We start from the raw sequence: 21112 nt of genomic DNA, 5'->3' as shown, positions 1-21112 counted from the left end.
TACCGTTGAAAGTCAAAGTTGAAGTTGGGTTAAAATTTTATATTACATTTTTAACCCAACATTTGGGTTTGTCCATATATGACCAAAATTTGGGTTGAAACAACCCAGAATTTTTAGAGTGTACATTACTTACACTTTGTAAGTGATCTTATGAATGACTGACAATTCTTAAATAACTGGTTTGTAAATAATGCTATACTTCATTTAGAAATTATTTATAAATCATTAACAAAGTACGAAAATACAATTACTAAACGCTATGCTTATAGATATGCTTTTAAATCAAGAAAAAAAAAGCATTTATAGCTGTATTTATAAACTGATTATTAATGCCTTTAAATGCATTATAAATGATGAATTAACTGTTTACTCATTCATTTTCATTCACCTTTTTTCCATTTATTGAAAATTAATTGTGGGACTGTCCTTATGGCTAATTACCTTTTGTGTTGCAGGAATAAAAAAAATGAAAGTCAAATGGCTTTGGTACAACATGAGGATGAACTAAATATTTTTAATATTTTGGGTGAACTATCCTTACCCATAATCAAATCTGCAATTATGGCATAGAAAGCTTCGTTGCACCACAAGCAAACATTTCAATAATTTTCAACAAAAGTGCATTTATTACTTTATTTAATTTTTGGCCTGCTTCCAAGACAAATTCTAAATTCTGACCACATAAATAGTTTGAGTAATTATTTGTTTATCACATATGAGAAGACTGAGATTTTACACACAGTTCAGTCACTTCTGGTAAATTAGATATTTGTTGAATGCTCTTAGCTTATAATATATCCAATCAGATATTCATTGTCAACACACAAGTACATACTCATTCACTAACAGCAACTCTTTTATTTATCACTCTTTGCATTTAACCTTTCTTTCTCCAGTAGTGTTCACTTTACTTCGTTTGTACAGTTGTTTTATGGATTGCATGACCTCCTCTGTCTTCAGAGTGTATATGATGGGATTCAGCATAGGTGGTATTATCTGAGTTAAGGAATTGTTTATTATCCGAGCGTTTGGATGGATAGATGTTGTTAAAGCTGTAATATTAGTCCCTAGAAGTGGGAGATAAAAAATTGCCACCAATATGAGATGTGAGGTGCAGGTTTTCATGGCTTTGATCCGTTCCGCACCATGAGCGATCTTAAGCAAAGCCAGAGCAATGCAGAAATATGAGATGATTATTAATATCAGTGGAATACATATAAAGAGACCAAAGCAAATATATGCCATGATACTGTTTATGGCATTATCATTACAAGCTAGTTTAAAGATAGGGCCATGATCACAAAAATAACTATTGACTACAGTTGATCTACAAATAGAGAGTCTTGTTACCAAACCCACCATTGAAGCAAAACAAATCACAGAAAGAGTCCACAGACCTCCTATGATCAGAAACATGGCTGTTTTAGTTACAACGGCATGATATCGTAGAGGAAAACAAATAGCAACCAGTCTGTCATAAGCCAAGACAAGTAGTGTCAAAGACTGCAGATTCATGAAATGAAAGACAAAAAACATATATGCCAAACACGCTTCATATGAAATCTCCTGGTGCTCGAATAAAAACATGTCAATGAGTTTTGGTATCAAAGCCGAGCTTCCACTCAGATCGGAAAGGGCCAGATGGAAAACACTAATGTACTTGGCTGTGTGAAGTCTGCGTGCCAAATAAATGATACACATGATAAATGAATTCCCTAAAACAGTCACAGCATATACAAAACACAAGAACACATAGTAGTATTTTGCATGCGGGACATTAGAAAAGCCATTGATGAAAAATGTTGCAGGACGAACAAAGGAGACATTTGCAGAGGAGTTGCCCGTTGTCTGGATTGTTGTGTTACCTGTGATAAAGAACTGTTTTTAGATATGCACTCATCAACAAAACATCAAAATAATGATTTCAGTGTATTTTACAGTTTTGCTCAGCCCCACTATTCATGGCATAACCCTTCCCTTGTGTAAAAAACCACACCAAAATGTATTTAAAATACATTATTTCATACTAAGTACAAATCCATAAACAAATTTACTGGCATATCGCTTGAGTTGAGACTTACTGATATTAATATTAGAATTAAACTTTATTTGGAATACTTCTTTATTGCAAAATGCATCAGGATAGTATGATCTCTGTATAATATCAGTCTTTAAACTGAAGATATTTAAAGTATACTTGAAATAGTTCCACTTTAGCACAATCAAGTATATCTTTAGATTGACCTCTGGATAACTGAAGTACATTAAGAACAAAATTTGTGGTTCCAATTTAGCAGACTGTATGTGCATTAATTTAGTATACAAAAAGCACCATTGCATGGTATTTATTTTAAGTGTAAATGTAGTATAGTTGTAGTAGCTATAAAATACAAGTATTTCAAATACATTTTAGTATATTTACTTGTCACAAGGGTTGTCTTTATAGACCAGACATCTTAAATAGTTTTTAGAAATAAATACAGAACAGTGCTAAACATTACAATACATATAAAGAGAGGAACAATCGTTTATATTTAGAAAATCAGACTGGCACAAGATAGAAGATGCTGCAATTAAAATTTATGCTTCAAGAAACACAAAACAAACACCGTTTCACATTTAGTAGTTCCATAACATTGTGTAATTTACTGTATACTTTGTACTTCAATTATAGTTATTAAAAAATGTACAGATGAATTCCACTATAACTGGAACACAGTTTGTATTCTAGATGAAAACATGACTATTTCTGATAAGCCTTTTCAACTCCTTTGTCATAAATGTGTAGATTATAGGGTTAAGCATTGGAGGAAGTGCAGAGGTCAGAGAAAGATTCATTATTGTAGTGTTGATGCTTACAAGGACCTGAAAGACATATTTTAGGCAGATGGGCACATAAAATACCGCCTCTAATTGTAAATGAGCAGTAATGTCTTTGTGGGGTTGTGATTCTGAACAATATCACAGCTATGCATGTATATGAAAAGATGACACAAATTACTGGAAACATGATGATCACCTGAAACAGAAGACTCGAAAACTTGGGAAAACAGACCCGTGGTCTTAGAAACGAAAGATTATGATGCTAGTTCTGCAGAAAGAAAGTCTAGTCATGAAAACTGCCGCAGTTATTGTTTACATCAGTGCCAATGTCCATAAAGCACCAATCATAACAAGCATTATGGAAAACAAATAGATAATCTGTCAAAACACAGATCAGTGAGAGTTAGAGACTGCAATGAAACAAATAATATATTGGACGTGCACAATCCATACGAGATCAACCGATCCCCAAACAAAACTGCATCCAGAAGCTGAGGATCACCATATTCTCACACATGTCTGTCAGTGATCAATTAAAAACAGAGATATATTTCAGATTGTGAAGATTTCTGTCCTTACTGATAACTAACGTGAGGCAGGAGTTTCCTAGAAAAGAAATAAAGTAGGCAATAAACAGGAATATATAATAACATCTCATGTGAGGTATACCAGAGAATCCAGCAGACGGGAAGGAAATATTCCAGTTTCCAGTGACCTCTTGAATCATGTTTGAATGTTTGTTTTTTTCATCCTGTCTGGGTAGAAAGCAGGTTCACAATTTATATAATAAATAAAAAGAATGAATAATGAATATGAAATACTCACAGTTAGGCCTTAGTGAATTATGCAACTTTACACATTTACTACTATTATTGTTACCCACTCCACTATGCCTGAAATATATTTTGTGTTTTAATCCCCTGGATCATGCAACCAACATCCATATTTATAGAACATTATGCATTGCGGCGGGAGGTGACGTAGTGGGTGATCTAACGTCACCAAGGACCTCTCTTGATAGGCTGGTGCACGTGCTGCAGGACAGCCAATAGGCACGCGAGCCGCCTTGCCTATGTGTGCATGCTGCCGCAACTCGTTTTTGTCACAGTGTTGGTTTACGTTCCCTGGTGCCCACTAGAGGTCCTCTTTCCCAACGGTGTCATTCACATTAGGAACTGCATCCCCCACAATCCTTGTCTGCACTCATCACTGTTCATTGCACTCATTGGGCTCTATCTTGACTTTATACACTAATGCATGCATCATTCCTATTTTGCACGTGCGCAAAGCGGCCTTTTTTCCTCCGAAGACGCACGTCGGTAAACTAGGAAATGAACTTGCGCTCCCTGGGCGGATCGGTGCAGAAAGGAGGCGGTGTTTCGGCGCAAACATTCCCTGGTGCTATTTTACACTTCCAGAACACAATTGCGCCACTGACCAGAAAAAAACTGGTGTAAAGTCAGTGGCGCGTTGTTCATAATGCTATTTTGAAGGGATAGTTCACTTTGAAATTAATTTTTGATATGTTTTATCTTACCTCAAGGGCATCCAAGATGTAGGCGTCTTTGTTTCCACAGTATTTTCAATTTTGCCATTTTTCAGTCAAACCGTTGTTGTCTTTCAGTCATATGCTAAGGGGGTCTAAGGGGGTCCACCAAAGGGGGTCCACCAAAGGGGGTCCACCAAAGAGCATGCACAGAGAAGTCAAAATTAAACATGATTTAATGACTCGTAAATGTAAGTACACATTGATGGCCTAAGACACGAAACGAGCGGTTTTTGTGAGAAAACGAACAGTGTTTATATAGTTTTTGACTCGTGTAATCCAAGTGATCTGAATCAATTGTGCAATGTCCAACTGAACCGAACTGAATCAGTTCAATGTTACGCCGGAAGTGATCGCTTGCGTGTGACGTCACTCATCAAAAATTAATTTCAAAGTGAACTATACCTTTAAGCGCGCATGCTTGGCCATAATGTAGCGGGTGCATAACGCGCATACACTTTGATTCTCTCATCAACACAGATGCAGTAGTTTTTATTTTTGCAAATCATACATTATAACAAGAACAAATATTAACACATGAGGGAAATCATGGTTTACATGAAGATGAAAAAACCTAATTACCCAATTTTTTTAAGGCTAATTGTATCAGGATCAGACCTGTTTGCCCAATAGTGGCAAGAAACATATGTACATAATGTTTAACCAACGCTAATTTGGGTGTGTTTCTCCCATCCCCATACAACGTCACTTCTCTATCTTTCACTGCCCTGACAAGAACGTCAGTCTCGGCTGTGAACGCTCCTGGCGCGCGCCTGGTAAACTCGCACAATCCGTCATGCAACATGCGCACCTGTTCTTAAAGGGTATTTTGGATGGCGCTCTGATTGGTTTATTTCATTGGTTATTGGTTTATAGTCCTTGTTATTCGTTACACCACATTGGAGGTCTGTGTTCTTGCCTGTTCTTGTTTTATTTCTAGTTTATGGATTGCTTATATGGATTTTGACCCCTACCTGCACATGCACGTCACATCCGATGGATTATATCTAGTCAGTGAAAAGAGTGCAAGCATATTCATCTAAAATAATTCTGTAATAATTCAGAATCATGAATATTGTTATTCTGGTGTCAGCATTGTCTTGGGTTACAAGCACCAAGTCCAAGCCTATTCATTTAAACCCACATTTAGCATTTTAATCAACAGTACATTTTTTGGTTAACCTTTTACCTTATGTCTATAAGTATCGCAATATCATCGTATCATGACTTCGAATCGTGACATGAAGGTATAGTTACACCCCTAATGATCATTCATATCATAAATGAATACAGCATTGAAAATTGAATTGGGTTATTTTCTTTTGATTTACCGTTAACCTGACATCAATACATGCAAAGGTGCTGGTTTTTTTTAGTTTTTAATTAAAGGAAATCACAAAGCATCTGTCCTTGGTTTTGAATAATTTTGGCCTGTTTTCAACACAATTTCTATTACAACTACAATTCAAATCCATTTTTGTTGAATGATCACAGTTTAATCTCACTATAATTATTCTTTTTAATTTCTCCTCCTACTACATTTCATATTTCTTTCCTCCGTTGTGTTCACCTTGCTTCGTTTGTACATTTCTTTTATGGATTGCATGACCTCCTCTGTCTTCAGAGTGTATATAATGGGATTCAGCATAGGTGGTATTGTCTGAGTAAGAGAATTGTTAATTATCCGGGAGTCTGGATGCAAAGGTGAAATTATAGATGCAATATTATTGCTTAAAATTGGGATATAAAAAAATGCCACCAACATGAGATGCGAAGTGCAGGTTTTTATGGATTTTATCCGGTCAATGCCATGGGGAATCTTAAGCAAAACTAGAGCAATGCAGACATATGAGATGAAGATCAAAATCAATGGTGCAAAAATCAAGAGACTATAGCAAATTTTACCCAACAAAACATTTACAGAATTATCATTACAGGCTATTCTATAGATAGGCCCATAGTCACAAAAATAACTATCAAGTACATTAGAGCCACAAAAAGAAAGACGGTTCACAGAACCTGCAAGTACAGAAAAAAAAGTCACAGAAAAAATCCACATGAAGCCTATGATCAGAAACATGGCTGTTTTAGTTACAACGGCATGATATCGTAGAGGGAAACAAATAGCAACCAGTCTGTCATAAGCCAAGACAAGTAGTGTCAAAGACTGCAGATTCATGAAATGATACACGAAAAACATGTATGCCAAACACCCTTCATATGAAATCTCCTGGTGCTCGAATAAAAATGTGTCAATGACTTTTGGTATCAAAGCCGAGCTTCCACACAGATCGGAAAGGGCCAGATGGAAAACACTAATGTATTTGGCTGTGTGAAGTCTGCGTGCCAAATAAATGATACACATGATAAATGAATTCCCTAAAACAGTCCCAACATACAGCAAAGACAAGAACACATAGTAGTATTTTGCATGTGGGACATTAAAAAAGCCATTGATGAAAAATGTTGCAGGACGAACAAAGGAGACATTTGCAGAGGAGTTTGACTGAAGGAAAGTCATGAAAGCTGTTGTCTGGATTTTTGAGATCTGTAATGAAGAACTTTTATAAAATGCACACCATAACAGAGAGTATTAAAATAATGCCTTAATTCCCAATCACAGTACATTAATGAATAAACAGTTCTAAATGTTCTTTGAAAATAATATTATAATAATAAAATTGTTTAGCCTCTGCACAATCTTTTTTTTTTTTAATAAACAGACGGAGCACATGGTTTATACTCTACCTTCTCCAAAGCTGCCAGACTCTCATCATCACTTCACTAATCAGACATATAGTAGATCATTCTCTTGCACTTGGGACTTTCATGGATCATCACTTCTCCCAATAGACTTGAAGATGAGGGAGTAGGAGTAAATCTTAGAAATGTATTTTTACGTAGGCTATACACTGATATAAACCCATAACCACAGAAACAAATTTTAATGAATTGGTTGTGTATTGCTCTACATTGTAAATTGCATTACTGTCAAACAGTAATTTCACTGCCTTAAACTGTATGTTGTGGGTCAATTTACTCAGTCAGAGACTGTTCACGCCACGTCTGCCCAGTCAGAGAGGGATCAGGAGATGCCCATTCGTGTGGCCTCCAAGACACTTATGGACTATTTGGAGCATCTGGCTTGGATCCTGGACATGCCGTGTCTGCTGTTACTGAGCCGGAGCCAGTCTCTGCTTTTTCTGAGCCAGAGCCAGTGTCTGTTGCTCCTGAGCCGGAGCCAGTGTCTGTTCCAGAGCCGGAGCCAGTGTCTGTTCCAGAGCCGGAGCCAGTGCCTGTTCCAGAGCCGGAGCCAGTGTCTGTTGCTCCTGAGCCGGAGCCAGTATCTGCTGTCCCAGAGCCGGAACCAGTGCCTGTTCCAGAGCCGGAGCCAGTGTCTGCTGTCCCAGAGCCGGAGCCAGTGCCAGTTCCAGAGCTGGAGCCAGTGCCAGTTCCAGAGCCGGAGCCAGTTCCAGAGGCAGTTCCAGAGCTGGAGTCAGTTCCAGAGCCAGGGCCATTGCCTGAGCCAGTTCCAGAGCCGGGGCCAGTGTCTGTTCCAGAGCCGGAGCCAGTGCCAGTTCCAGAGCTGGAGCCAGTGCCAGTTCCAGAGCCAGTGCCGGTGCCCGTTCCAGAGCCGGAGCCAGTTCCAGAGCCAGTTCCAGAGCCGGAGCCAGTGCCAGTTCCAGAGCCGGAGCCAGTGCCTGTTCCAGAGCCAGTTCCAGAGCCAGTTCCAGAGCCGGGGCCAGTGTCTGTTCCAGAGCCGGAGCCAGTGCCAGTTCCAGAGCCAGTTCCAGAGCCAGGGCCAGTGCCAGTTCCAGAGCCGGGGCCAGTGTCTGTTCCAGAGCCGGAGCCAGTGCCAGTTCCAGAGCCAGTTCCAGAGCCAGTTCCAGAGCCGGGGCCAGTGTCTGTTCCAGAGCCGGAGCCAGTGCCAGTTCCAGAGCCAGTTCCAGAGCCAGGGCCAGTGCCAGTTCCAGAGCCGGGGCCAGTGTCTGTTCCAGAGCCGGAGCCAGTGTCTGTTGCTCCTGAGCCGGAGCCAGTATCTGCTGTCCCAGAGCCGGAACCAGTGCCTGTTCCAGAGCCGGAGCCAGTGTCTGCTGTCCCAGAGCCGGAGCCAGTGCCAGTTCCAGAGCTGGAGCCAGTTCCAGAGCTGGAGCCAGTGCCAGTGCCAGTTCCAGAGCCGGAGCCAGTTCCAGAGGCAGTTCCAGAGCTGGAGTCAGTTCCAGAGCCAGGGCCATTGCCTGAGCCAGTTCCAGAGCCGGGGCCAGTGTCTGTTCCAGAGCCGGAGCCAGTGCCAGTTCCAGAGCTGGAGCCAGTGCCAGTTCCAGAGCCAGTGCCGGTGCCCGTTCCAGAGCCGGAGCCAGTTCCAGAGCCAGTTCCAGAGCCGGAGCCAGTGCCAGTTCCAGAGCCGGAGCCAGTGCCTGTTCCAGAGCCAGTTCCAGAGCCAGTTCCAGAGCCGGGGCCAGTGTCTGTTCCAGAGCCGGGGCCAGTGTCTGTTCCAGAGCCGGAGCCAGTGCCAGTTCCAGAGCCAGTTCCAGAGCCAGGGCCAGTGCCAGTTCCAGAGCCGGGGCCAGTGTCTGTTCCAGAGCCGGAGCCAGTGCCAGTTCCAGAGCCAGTTCCAGAGCCAGGGCCAGTGCCAGTTCCAGAGCCGGGGCCAGTGTCTGTTCCAGAGCCGGAGCCAGTGCCAGTTCCAGTGCCAGTTCCAGAGCCAGTGCCAGTTCCAGAGCCGGGGCCAGTGTCTGTTCCAGAGCCGGAGCCAGTGCCAGTTCCAGAGCCAGTTCCAGAGCCAGGGCCAGTGCCAGTTCCAGAGCCAGGGCCAGTGCCAGTTCCAGAGCCAGTTCCCGAGCCGGGGCCAGTGTCTGTTCCAGAGCCGGAGCCAGTGCCTGTTCCAGAGCTGGAGCCAGTGCCAGTTCCAGAGTCAGTGCCGGTGCCAGTTCCAGAGCCGGGGCCAGTGTCTGTTCCAGAGCCGGAGCCAGTGCCAGTTCCAGAGCCAGTTCCAGAGCCAGGGCCAGTGCCAGTTCCAGAGCCAGGGCCAGTGCCAGTTCCAGAGCCAGTTCCCGAGCCGGGGCCAGTGTCTGTTCCAGAGCCGGAGCCAGTGCCTGTTCCAGAGCCGGAGCCAGTGCCAGTTCCAGAGCCAGTTCCCGAGCCGGGGCCAGTGTCTGTTCCAGAGCCGGAGCCAGTGTCTTTTCCAGAGCTGGAGCCAGAGCCGGAGTCAGCGTCTATTTCTGTTTTTCTGTCTGTCCTTGTGGCCGTTACTGTTGTAGTGGCTGTTCCGGAGCCTGCAGGTTTCAGAGCCGGAATCAGTGTCAGTGTCAAAACCACCGGAGCCAGTGTCTATTTCTGTGTTTATGTCTGTCGTTGTGGCCGTTACTGTTCTAGAGACTGTACCAGAGCCGGAGCCAGTATTTGTCTATTTATACCCTTTATAGTCCTTGGTTTGTGTCACCACACTTCTGATGTCTGTTCTGCCAAGGTTCTTGTGTTTGGATTGATTATTTGGATTTGGACCCCTGCCTGGATGACTACGATTTTCGATTGCCCTTTTATTAAAACTACTGCTCTTGGATTTTACTGTCTCCCATGTGTGTTACGTGACAGTAGCCCTCTGTCGTTAATGTCTCTTGAAGTAAATGAATTGTGATTAGATGAAATTGTGTAAATACACAGTTTTTTTTAGTTTGTTTTTTTAACTCATTGATCTAATAGTGTTCTCAGTTGTATTTATCCAACTCCTCCATCTAATCAACAAAACCTCGGCCTCCCCTGATGTTCTGTTAAGTTTGATGAATATCGTCTCCGCTCCAGGTCCACTCAAGGTCAGCTATCTAAATTCTACCATTATGATAACAGTAGAAACAGTGACAATACGTTTGCAGAAAGAAAGTCTGCTCATGAACATTGCTGCAGTGATTGTTAGCAACAGTGCAAGTGTCCATGAAGCACCAATTATAACAAGCATTGATCTATGAGTCACAATCATATGATACCTCAGTGGTAAACAAATGGCTATGAATCTGTCATATGAGACAATAGAAGAGTTAGTGACTGTACTGTAAGAAAACAAATTGGACATGCATAATCAATACTGAATCAAGTATTTGGCAAAAAAAAGTGTCCTGTATCTGAGGGATTACAGCGTAAACTCTCACAAATATCTGTTAGTGATAAATGAAAGACAGCTAAATATTTGAGAGTGTGAAGATTTCTGTCCATAATGATAACAAGCTTGTAATTTGTAATAAATAGAGAGATTGGGCCAAAAAATACTGATGTATATGAATATTGAAAAACATAATTTTCCTGACTATGTGCCATATACCGCATTAAAGCTGATATTTTCACATTTTCAGTGATATGATACATTTATGGGAACATTTCGAAAGTATGTAAAACAAGTTTTTATTTGTTAGATTTAGTATACAAGTATTTATTACAAGGTGCATGTGCAAGCGTGAACATATACAATATACAGTAACAGCTTGATTTACCAAATCACTGTTATGATTTGTATAACGTTAGTTTATATAATGAAATATCAATAGAAAATGTCATTAATATTAAAATTAATGCATATATACAGTAAAACATCAATAGAAAATCTCAATATTTTTCTAGGATATTTTGTAACATTTGGAGTAAATCTGGAACTACACGGGGAAAGAAATGCACTTCTCATTCATGAATGTTCCTTTCTTACAAAGCGAAACACCAGACGCAAGAGCCCTGCTTTCGAAGGACATGCACAACTTTTTTATTAATATATAATGCGCTTTCTTCATTTAGCCTACAAAAAAACCTGTATATTAATATGTATGATAGGTCTATTCTTTTGTTTTCTTTTGTTTAGCAAACCCATCAACAGTTTTTTGGTGGTTTCAAAATATGTTGTGGGTTTATAAGGTCATGACACCTGTTCTCTGACTTTTTATAACCTGTGATATTATAGAAGCATAAATATTCTAAACATCCAAAGAAAAAAATAAACACCAAAGCATCTAATAAAGTAATTACAATGTGGAAAAAGAGGTTTATTTTGGAGATGGAAATATGATTCTCCGTTTAAGAAGCCTCTTCACAGACACCAGGAACTCCTCCGTCTTCATTGTGTAGATTATAGGGTTAAGCAATGGAGGAAGTGCAGAAGTCAGAGAGAGATTAATGATCCTTGTGTTAGTGTCTATAATGGGTGCAAGTGCATATGTAAACGTGATTGGTACATAGAATATAGCTACTAATAATAAATGAGCAGTACATGTCTTTGTGGCTCTTTGACGGTCTTGTGGGGTTGTAATTCGAAACAATTGTACAGCTATACATGTATATGAAAAGATGATAAAAAATGCTGGAAACCCGAGAATCACTGACGAGTACAATTTACCTATCACAGAACTTGGGAAATTATTGCTACAGGCAGAACCATATATTGGCCCATGATCACAGTAGAAACTGTTTATGATGACAATAACTCTGCAGAAAGAAAGTCTACTGATGAAAATTGTAGAAACAGTAATCATGAGTAGTGACACTAACCATGTGACCCCACTTATAATAAGCATTGATCTATGAGTCACAATCGTATGATACCTCAGTGGTAAACAAATGGCTACGAATCTGTCAAAAGACAGAACAGCAAGATTTAGTGACTGTGTTGTCAGAGATACAAAGACGGTGAACATATTGCACAAACACAATCCATACGAGATCAACTGATTCCCAAACAAAAACGTGCTCAGTATCTGAGGGATTACAGCTGTACTCTCAAAAATGTCTGTCAGTGATAAATTAAAGACAGCGATATATTTGGGAGTGTGAAGAGTTCGGTCTGTAATGATAACAAACATGAGGCAGGAGTTTCCAAGCACAGTAATGATGTAGACAAAAAACAGGAATATGTAATAGTATCTTATGTGAGGTATCCCAGAAAAACCTCTGATATAGAAATAAGATGGAATAGAAATATTCCTGTTTTCAGCAAAATCTTCATTCATGGTCAGTTCACTCACTGATCCTGTATCATGTCTGGACAAAAAAAAGTACATTATTCAGGGTTGTAAGAAATTATTTCATTATACTAACAAATATACAACACTGGAATCTAAGATAGACATTTTTACTCCAATTCGACCTTAAGAAATACATTATTTTTGTATGACTCTTAACTTGATCCCTGCAAAAAAAGACCAAAGATATAAGCATATAAGATATTTCAAGCAACCAGTTATAATTTAACATGGATCTTTAAATTTCAATTGCCTAATTGGACTAACATTTTGTGTATAATATGCAAGATTTCAGGATCAGTAGCTATGGCATACTCACAGAAAGGTGAAGAGCAGCACAATACAGTAAAGCTAACAGGCACACATACAGTATACTGTTAAAAGACTTCCCTTGACCTCAAACATATTGAACTATATAACCCTCAGATACAAACGGCAAGCCTCTCCAGTCTCATCAATTGACCAATCATAGCAGAGAACTGGCATGATTAGTTACATCAGAAACAGTGACTAATCCACAGAGATGCCGGAAGGGAAGCCTTCACCTAAAAATGTATAGAAGTTACAAGCACCTACAAAATTGCAGAAGAAAAGAGGAAAAACTAGAAGAGAATCATGTTCTAGAAGAGCTATGTTAGTTCATGCACGTGTTATTGAAAGCTAATGGTCAAAAACATTAGATTTACATTTTACAGTGAAGGTGTTTGATCATAATATAGATATATGAGATATAGCCTCAGAGGAACTGAATTGTTACAAAAACCCATGGCAAAGAGTAATACCAAGAGAAGATGTTTATCAGTTAAAGGAGTAGATTTATGGAACAGTCTTCTTATTCAACTTACGAGGTCTAAAACTATTAAGGGATTTAAGAAAAGATATAAGTTAAACATTATGGAAAAATATAGAACACTTGAATGAAGAATATAAGAAAAGTAAGCGATAGTGGAAGTGTGACATAATTTTGATTGTTGAGGATTAATTTTTTGTGTCTACATGTTATTGTAAATAGTCAGGATAAGTTGTTGTTGTAAAAGGGGTTAGGCAAAATAAGTCTTGACTTCAGCCAAAACCCCTTCGGTCAGTATTTATGTGTTATTTTTTAATTTTTAATTTATTTTTTTTTCTCTCTCTTTTTTGTGTTACATGATTTATGACATGATTTCTAAATGACTGACCGAAGAAATAAATACATACATACATACATACATACATACATACAATACATAATATTTCAGGAGAAGTCTGTAAAATAACAGTTTTTCTTTACATAATGTAAAGAGCCTTCTGTGAAAATATAACCTTGATTTTTTTAATATTGACTGAGTAAGACCATGTCAAAGATTTGCTTAGTTATCGGCTCAGAAAATCATGTTCTTTGAGAAATTTCAATGTAAAAATATCTTGGTTTACGTATGTAACGTATTGGTTACATAAGGTAACCCTTGTTCCCTCCCTCAGGATACGTATGTCATGACTAACCAATAGGAATCTCATAGAGAGGCCAATTTACTTTGAGTGAAACTAAAACAAGGCAAAGCACATTGGCGTGCAATCATTTGCATCAGCTGTGCAGCCTCGTAGCGCGGATATTTAATGAGCAGCTGTTGCGATTGGACACAAGTTTTTTGCTGAGGAGCCAAGCCTGAGAAAGCTGGAAAGATCCCAAGAGGGTATGGAGGGGGTTCAAGGAGGATTTAATCATCTCGCCCCCCTAAGAAACCTGATGACCAGGTCGTGCTTTCCAACTGTTTTACCATCTATGGGGTTGTGATAAGCTGAAATAGCGGCAGCATGAACTTTGAGGTGGAGGGAGACAGTCTTCGCTCCAACCCTTGCTGCAAGAAGGAAAGCACAGACCCTATCGAACATCTTCGGGGGTCCTCCTGGCGAGAAGAACACCACTCGATGAACAGGTTCCACTTCAGGGCCATAGACACGTCTCATGGACGGCGCCCATGCTGAAGTCATGGTATTAAGTACCTCAGGGGGTTAGTCACCAAGAAACTCTGCATCTTGTCCAGGGACCAGACATGGAGTTTCCAGAGGTCTGGACGCGGCACACAGGGTGCCCCGTCACTGAGTCAGAAGATCCTTCCTCAGAGGAATGGGCCAGGGAGGGACTGTCACAAGGAGCATGAGTTCTGGGAACCAGGTCCGAGTGGGCCAGTAGGGAGCCACCAGAAGTACCTGCTCCTTGTCCTCCCTGACTTTGTACAGTGTCTCCGCAAGTAGGCTCACGAGGGGAAATGTATATTTGCAAAGCATTGCATTCGAAAATGCGTTTCTGTGTAGGTATTTTGAACGGTAGCTTGGGGAGGCTCTACTTCAAAACTCGCAGGTCCGAGATTGGTCGTATCCCACCATCTTTCTTGGGTACAATGAAGTTGGGACTGTAATGCCCTGATCTCACATTGGCTGGAGGGACCGGCTCTATCGAGTCCTTTACCAGTAGGACTGCGATCTCCGCGCGCAAGACATGGGCATCGGCTGCTCTCACTGTAGTGGAGTGGATGACCCGAAACTTGGGGGGACACGGGGCAAACTGAATTGCATAGCTGAGCCTGATGGTAAGGATGAGCCAGCGAGGTGGACTGGGGAGCACTAACCAGGCTCCCAAAGCGAGGTGCAACACAGGGACCTGGCTGGTGAGGCTCTCTCTGGGAGGCCGCTTGCTTCTGGCTTTGCCACCCTTCTTGGCGGGGGCCTGGATGGGCGGGGGTGGCCTGCTTGCGACTGGCTCAACGGCGCCATTTCGATGGAGGCTATTCTGCGGCTCGGGAGCAGGGGCAGAGGCAGGAGAGTGCCCCCAGCGACAAGTAGACTGAGAAGTTTACTTCGTTACAGCCGAGAACTACTTGGCAAAGTTTCGACCACGTCGCTGAAGAGGCTGGTCTGGGACACAGGGGCGTTGAGGAACCGGAGCTTATTGTCTCCCGCATGTCAGCCAGAGATGGCGTTCCTGGACCACCAGTGTGGACATCCCACAGCCCACTAAGAGCGCGGTAACTTTCTTTCGTTGCACGAATCGCAAGGTCCATCGCATGCCGAAGTTCCTGAAGAACTAGTGGGTTATGACCACCATCATGCAGTTCCTTCAGTGCCTTGGCCTGATGGACCTGCAGCAACGCCAAGGCGTGCACGGCAGAGGCAGCCTCCCCATAGACCTTGTAAGCCTAGCCGGTTAAGTCCGACGAGTACTTACAGGCCCGGGAATGGAGACACAGTTCTCCACGTCAGGTGGAATTAGGGCACAGCTGCATAGCAACGCCCCGTTCCACCGGCAGGATACGCGTGTATCAGTGAGGAACAAGTAAAAAGTTTCTGGCAGTAAAAAGTGCCGTCCACGTCCCTGTGAGCTCCTCATGCACTTCCGAAAAGAAGGGCACTGGGGTGGGTTGCTGAGCACCAGCATGCGCCACCCCAAGATACCAATCATCCAACCTCGAGGGTTCAGGACACAGTGGAGGGTTCAACATGAGCCCAACCCTGTTGGCGGCCCGGTAAAGCATGGCCATCATCTCCAGGTCCATCTCCAGGTCCGAAGAAGGTAGCGGCTTCGACACGACACGCAGAGATATCTGACCCACCCTCCGATGCCGCAATTGACATCTGGTCCTCTAAAACACTAATCACCATAACGGTGACTTCAAACGTAACTATATTAAAACACTAATAACACTAGTAACCTCCGCCTTACCTCGTGGATATAAAAGGAGGACACCGGCAATATGCAGATATGTTTCTTCGCTGAGGAGCCAAGACTGAATTCAGCTGTTCTAGCGGTACAGCGGAAGGTGGCAGGAAGACGGAACGTCTCCGTTCCTCACTCAGGGAACAAGGGTTACATACGTAACCGTACATCACAAAAGCTTTTTGTTTGTCACAATTGTTGAGATTCACATGCTAAGTCTAAATGTAGTAGCTCTAAATATTTTCTACATAATAATGTTAGACTCTTTCACAATATCTGATTGTTGTAACACTCACGAAACAACATCACAGGGCTACTATAATTAATAATGTGAAATTAACAGGTATATTCACACTCAGATTTGACCCTGGATTTTATGATTCAGGCATGATAATTGTTATCAACAAGTGGCCAACATCATCCAGTTTTCTCTAAAACACTAATCACCATAATGGTGACTTCATCAACATAAACCTCTGTTAATTCTCAATAAGAACTTTTGTACATGTATAAAATAAAGTCAAACTGGTTTGTAATAAGTGAAGCTGGTAATGCCGTTTTTGAAATTAAAATGTAAAAACAAGCTTATATTTAAAACCGCAACACATTTTAAACAGAATTTTCTTGACTATGTGCCATATACCGCATTATAGCTGAGATTTTCCCATTTTCAGTGATATGTGATAGATGTATGGGAACATTTTCAAAGTTATGTAAAACGAGTTTTATTTATTAGATTTAGTATACATTTATTATGTGCATGTCCAAGCGTGGAACATTGAAATGTATGGGGGGTGACATATAACAGCCTGATTTACCAAGTCAGTTCACCGTTATGATTTGTATAACGTTAGTTGTATAATGAAATATCAGTAGAAAATGTCATTAATACATAAATTAATGCATATATAAAAGATCAACAGAAAATCTTTAATCTTCTTCTGGGCTATTCTGTAACATTTGGAGTAAATCTGGGACTACACAGGAAAAGAAATGCCATTCTCATTCATGAATGTTCCTTTCTTACAAACCGAAACACCATATGCAAGTGCTTTGCTTTTCAATGACATACACAACTTTTTATTAATATATAATGCGCTTTCTTCATTTAGCTTACAAAAAAACTGTATATTAATATGTATGATAGGTCTATTCTTTTGTTTTTGTGTACATTGCAGAATTGTTTATGCTAGCATGCATCAGAAAAAGGATTATATTCACAGCTCTAGTCATCACCATCATCCTCCAGAAAATAATCCTCTATTAGACCGATTGTGTAATAGTTTGGGGCAATTCCACCGAAATGAATAGGCCTGGCATACAAGCTGTTTAAAAGAATCAGCTATCTTCTTTTCCTCGCGTTTCGTGTGTCGCCATGTCAGATATGCAATTTATCAACAGGTATCACCAAACCCATCAATAGTTTGTTGGTGGTTTCAAAATTTGTTGTGGGTTTATAAGGTCATGACACCTGTTGTCTGACTTTTAATAACCTGTGATATTATAGAAGCATTCAATATTCTAAACATCCACAGAAAATAAATAAATAAAAACCACAAAATCATCTAATAATGTGATTACAATGCAGAAAAACAGGTTTATTTTGGATATATGATTCTCCGTTTAAGAAGCCTCTTCACAGACACCAGGAACTCCTCTGTCTTCATTGTGTAGATTATAGGGTTAAGCAATGGAGGAAGTGCAGAAGTCAGAGAGAGATTAATGATCCTTGTGTTAGTGTCTATAATGGGTGCAAGTGCATATGTAAACGTGATTGGAGCATAAAATATAATCACTAATAATAAATGAGCAGTACATGTCTTTGTGGCTCTATGACGGTCTTGTGGGGTTGTAATTCGAAACAATTGTACAGCTATACATGTATATGAAAAGATGATAAAACATGCTGGAAACCCGAGAATAATTATTGGGTTCAATTTACCTATCACAGAACTTGGAAAATTATTGCTACAGGCAGAACCATATATTGGCCCATGATCACAGTAGAAACTGTTTATGATGACAATAACTCTGCAGAAAGAAAGTCTACTGATGAAAATTGTAGCAGCAGCCATCAAAAGCACTGCCACTAACCATGTGACCCCATTTAAAAAAAGCATTGATCTATGAGTCACAATCGTATGATACCTCAGTGGTAAACAAATGGCTACGAATCTGTCAAAAGACAGAACAGCAAGATTTAGTGACTGTGTTGAAATAGATACAAAGACGGAGAACATATTACACAAACACAATCCATACGAGATCAACTGATTCCCAAACAAAAACGTGCTCAGTATCTGAGGGATTACAGCTGTACTCTCAAAAATGTCTGTCAGTGATAAATTAAAGACAGCGATATATTTAGGAGTGTGAAGAGTTCGGTCTGTAATGATAACAAACATGACGCAGGAGTTTCCAAGCACAGTAATGATGTAGACAAAAAACAGGAATATGTAATAGTATCTTATGTGAGGTATCCCAGAAAAACCTCTGATATAGAAATAAGATGGAATAGAAATATTCCTGTTTTCAGCAAAATCTTCATTCATGGTCAGTTCACTCACTGATCCTGTATCACGTCTGGACAACAAAAAAAGTACATTATTCAGGGTTGTAAGAAATTATTTCATTATACTAACAAATATGCAACATGGGAATCTAAGATGGATATTTTTACTCCAATTTGACCTTAAGCAACTATAATACATTATTTTTGTAAGACTCTGCAAAAAAGACCAAAGGTATATGTATATAAAATATTTCAAGCAACCACTTATATTTTAACATGGATCTTTAAATTTTAATTGCCTAATTGGACTAACATTTTGTGTATAAAATGCAAGATTTCAGGATCAGTAGCTATGGTATACTCACAGAAAGGGGAAGAGCAGCACAATACAGTAAAGCTAACAGGCACACATACAGTATACTGTAAAGAGACTTCCCCTGACCTCAAACATATTGAACTATATAACCCTCAGATACAAACGGCAGGCCTCTCCGGTCTTATCAGTTGACCAATCATAGCAGAGACCTGGCATGATTAGTTACATCAGAAACAGTGACTAATCCACAGAGATGCCGCATGTAATTATGAAGGGAAGCCTTCACCTAAAAGTATAGAAGTTACAAGCACCTACAAAATTGCTGAAGGAAAGAGGAAAAACTAGAAGAGAACAATGTTCTAGAAGAGTTACAGTGGGGCCAAAAAGTATTCAGTCAGACACTGATTGTGGAAGTTCTCCTACTTAGAATGATGAGAAAGGTCTGTAATTTTCATCATAGGTACACTTTAACTATGAGAGACAAAAAAAAAAAAAATCCAGGAAATCGCATTGTAGCATTTTTAAAGAATTTATTTGTAAATTATGGTGGAAAATAAGTATTTGTTCAATAACAAAATTTCAACTCAATACTTTGTAACATAACCTTTGTTGGCAACGATAGAGGTCAAACGTTTCCTGTAAGTTTTCACCAGGTTTGCACACACTGTAGCTGGTATTTTGGCCCATTCCTCCATGCAGATCTCCTCTAGAGCACATTTACATATACATGTATATGAAAAGATGATAAAAAATCCTGGAAACCCGAAAATAATTATTGGGTTCAATTTACCTATCATAGAACTTGGGAAATTATTGCTACAGGCAGAACAAAAAGAACAGCAGGAAAAAATACATACTATGGTAGTCAATGGGGAATGAGATCTGTTCGATTAAAACATTACTCCAAATATCTTCCTTTGTGTATAGCAGAACAGATAAACACATAGAGGTTTGTACCAACATGAGGGTGAGTAAATACTGACAGAATTTTCATTTTTTGGTGAACTAACCCTTTAAGTAGGGGGACACGCCTGGCACTGCAGGATTTGAGTCCCTCTCCGTGTAGTGTGTTACCTATGGTAGCCTTTGTTACGTTTTCCAGCAGTACAGAGGAAGGTGGCAGGCAGACGAAACGTCTTCGTTCCTCACTCAGGGAACGAGGGTAACATACGTAACCTTGTCACAAAAGCTTTTTGTTTGTCACCATTGTTGAGATTCACATGCTAAGTCTAAATGTAGTAGCTCTAAATATTTTCTACATAATAATGTTATAGACTCTTTCACAATATCTGATTGTTGTAACACTCACGAAACAATATCACAGGGCTACTATAATTAATAATGTGAAATTAACAGGTATATTCACACTCAGATTTGACCCTGGATTTTATGAATCAGGCAGGATTATTGTTATCAACAAGTGGCCAACATCATCCAGTTTTCTCTAAAACACTAATCACCATAACGGTGACTTCAAACGTAACTATATTGTTCACTAAGGCATCAACATAAACCTCTGTTAATTCTCAATAAGAACTTTTGTACAAGTCAAACTGGTTTGTAATAAGTGAAGCTGGTAATGCCGTTTTTGGAGAAATCATCCTCTGCTGAGATCTAGAGATGTCTGTTCATGTTTGATGTTCTGTTATTTGGGGATTTAATGGGTTTTTTGAGGTTACCACATTAAAGTAGAGCTTGTTCTTTAGTCGAGGATGGGCTAAAAAACATTGATGTTGTGCTTCATGTTGCTTTGTGTAAAGGCACGGACTGCGTGGTAGCCAATGCGATGTATATGGTTATGTTAGTTAATGCACGTTTTATTGAAAGCTAATGGTTAATTACATTATATTTACATACTACAGTGAATGTGTTTGATCATAATATTTCAGGAAAAGTCTGTAAAATAACAGTGTTTTTCTGTAAAACATTTAATGAAAATATAAAAGTATTTGTGACCCTGATGTGAAAACCCAGCAAAAGTTTTTTGTTGTTGTTGAGTCACTATTTTCTATATAAAATCATCCAACATACTGTAAAGAGCCTTCTGTGAAAATATAACCTTTAATATTGACTGAGTAAGACCATGTCAAAGATTTGCTTAATTATCACCTGAGAAAATCATGTGCTTTGAGAAATTCAAATGTAAAAACAAGCTTATATTTAAAACCGCAACACATTTTAAACAGAGTTTTCTTGACTATGTGCCATATACCGCATTATAGCT

General features: G+C 40.0%; 4 protein-coding genes and 1 pseudogene across 4 annotated transcripts; all 5 read right to left on the bottom strand.

Annotated features, from left to right (window-relative positions):
* Nucleotides 1–864: 864 nt before the first annotated feature.
* Nucleotides 865–1856, bottom strand: LOC148969365 (olfactory receptor 1J1-like). Its single transcript, XM_089126132.1, has one exon. It carries the CDS (start codon nt 1699–1701, stop codon nt 865–867), a length of 837 nt encoding a protein of 278 aa, XP_088982258.1. The 5' UTR covers nt 1702–1856.
* Nucleotides 1857–2789: 933 nt separating this feature from the next.
* LOC148969364 (olfactory receptor 1M1-like) lies at nt 2790–3481 on the bottom strand (annotated as a pseudogene).
* Nucleotides 3482–5888: 2407 nt separating this feature from the next.
* LOC120483090 (olfactory receptor 1E16-like) lies at nt 5889–6890 on the bottom strand. Its single transcript, XM_039677977.2, has one exon. It carries the CDS (start codon nt 6888–6890, stop codon nt 5889–5891), a length of 1002 nt encoding a protein of 333 aa, XP_039533911.2.
* Nucleotides 6891–11394: 4504 nt separating this feature from the next.
* LOC120483104 (olfactory receptor 13C2-like) lies at nt 11395–12433 on the bottom strand. Its single transcript, XM_039677990.2, has one exon. The coding sequence runs from the start codon at nt 12403–12405 to the stop codon at nt 11395–11397; it is 1011 nt and encodes a 336-aa protein (XP_039533924.2). The 5' UTR covers nt 12406–12433.
* A 5225-nt stretch (nt 12434–17658) lies between these two features.
* LOC120481638 (olfactory receptor 13C2-like) lies at nt 17659–18693 on the bottom strand. The gene has a single exon (XM_039675383.2). It carries the CDS (start codon nt 18610–18612, stop codon nt 17659–17661), a length of 954 nt encoding a protein of 317 aa, XP_039531317.2. The 5' UTR covers nt 18613–18693.
* Between the last annotated feature and the right edge of the window lie 2419 nt (nt 18694–21112).

The sequence above is a fragment of the Pimephales promelas genome, chromosome 23 (assembly GCF_988280905.1).
Source record: "Pimephales promelas chromosome 23, fPimPro1.hap1.1, whole genome shotgun sequence".
Classification (NCBI taxonomy): domain Eukaryota; kingdom Metazoa; phylum Chordata; class Actinopteri; order Cypriniformes; family Leuciscidae; genus Pimephales; species Pimephales promelas.
This window is presented reverse-complemented; position numbering and strand designations above follow the sequence as displayed.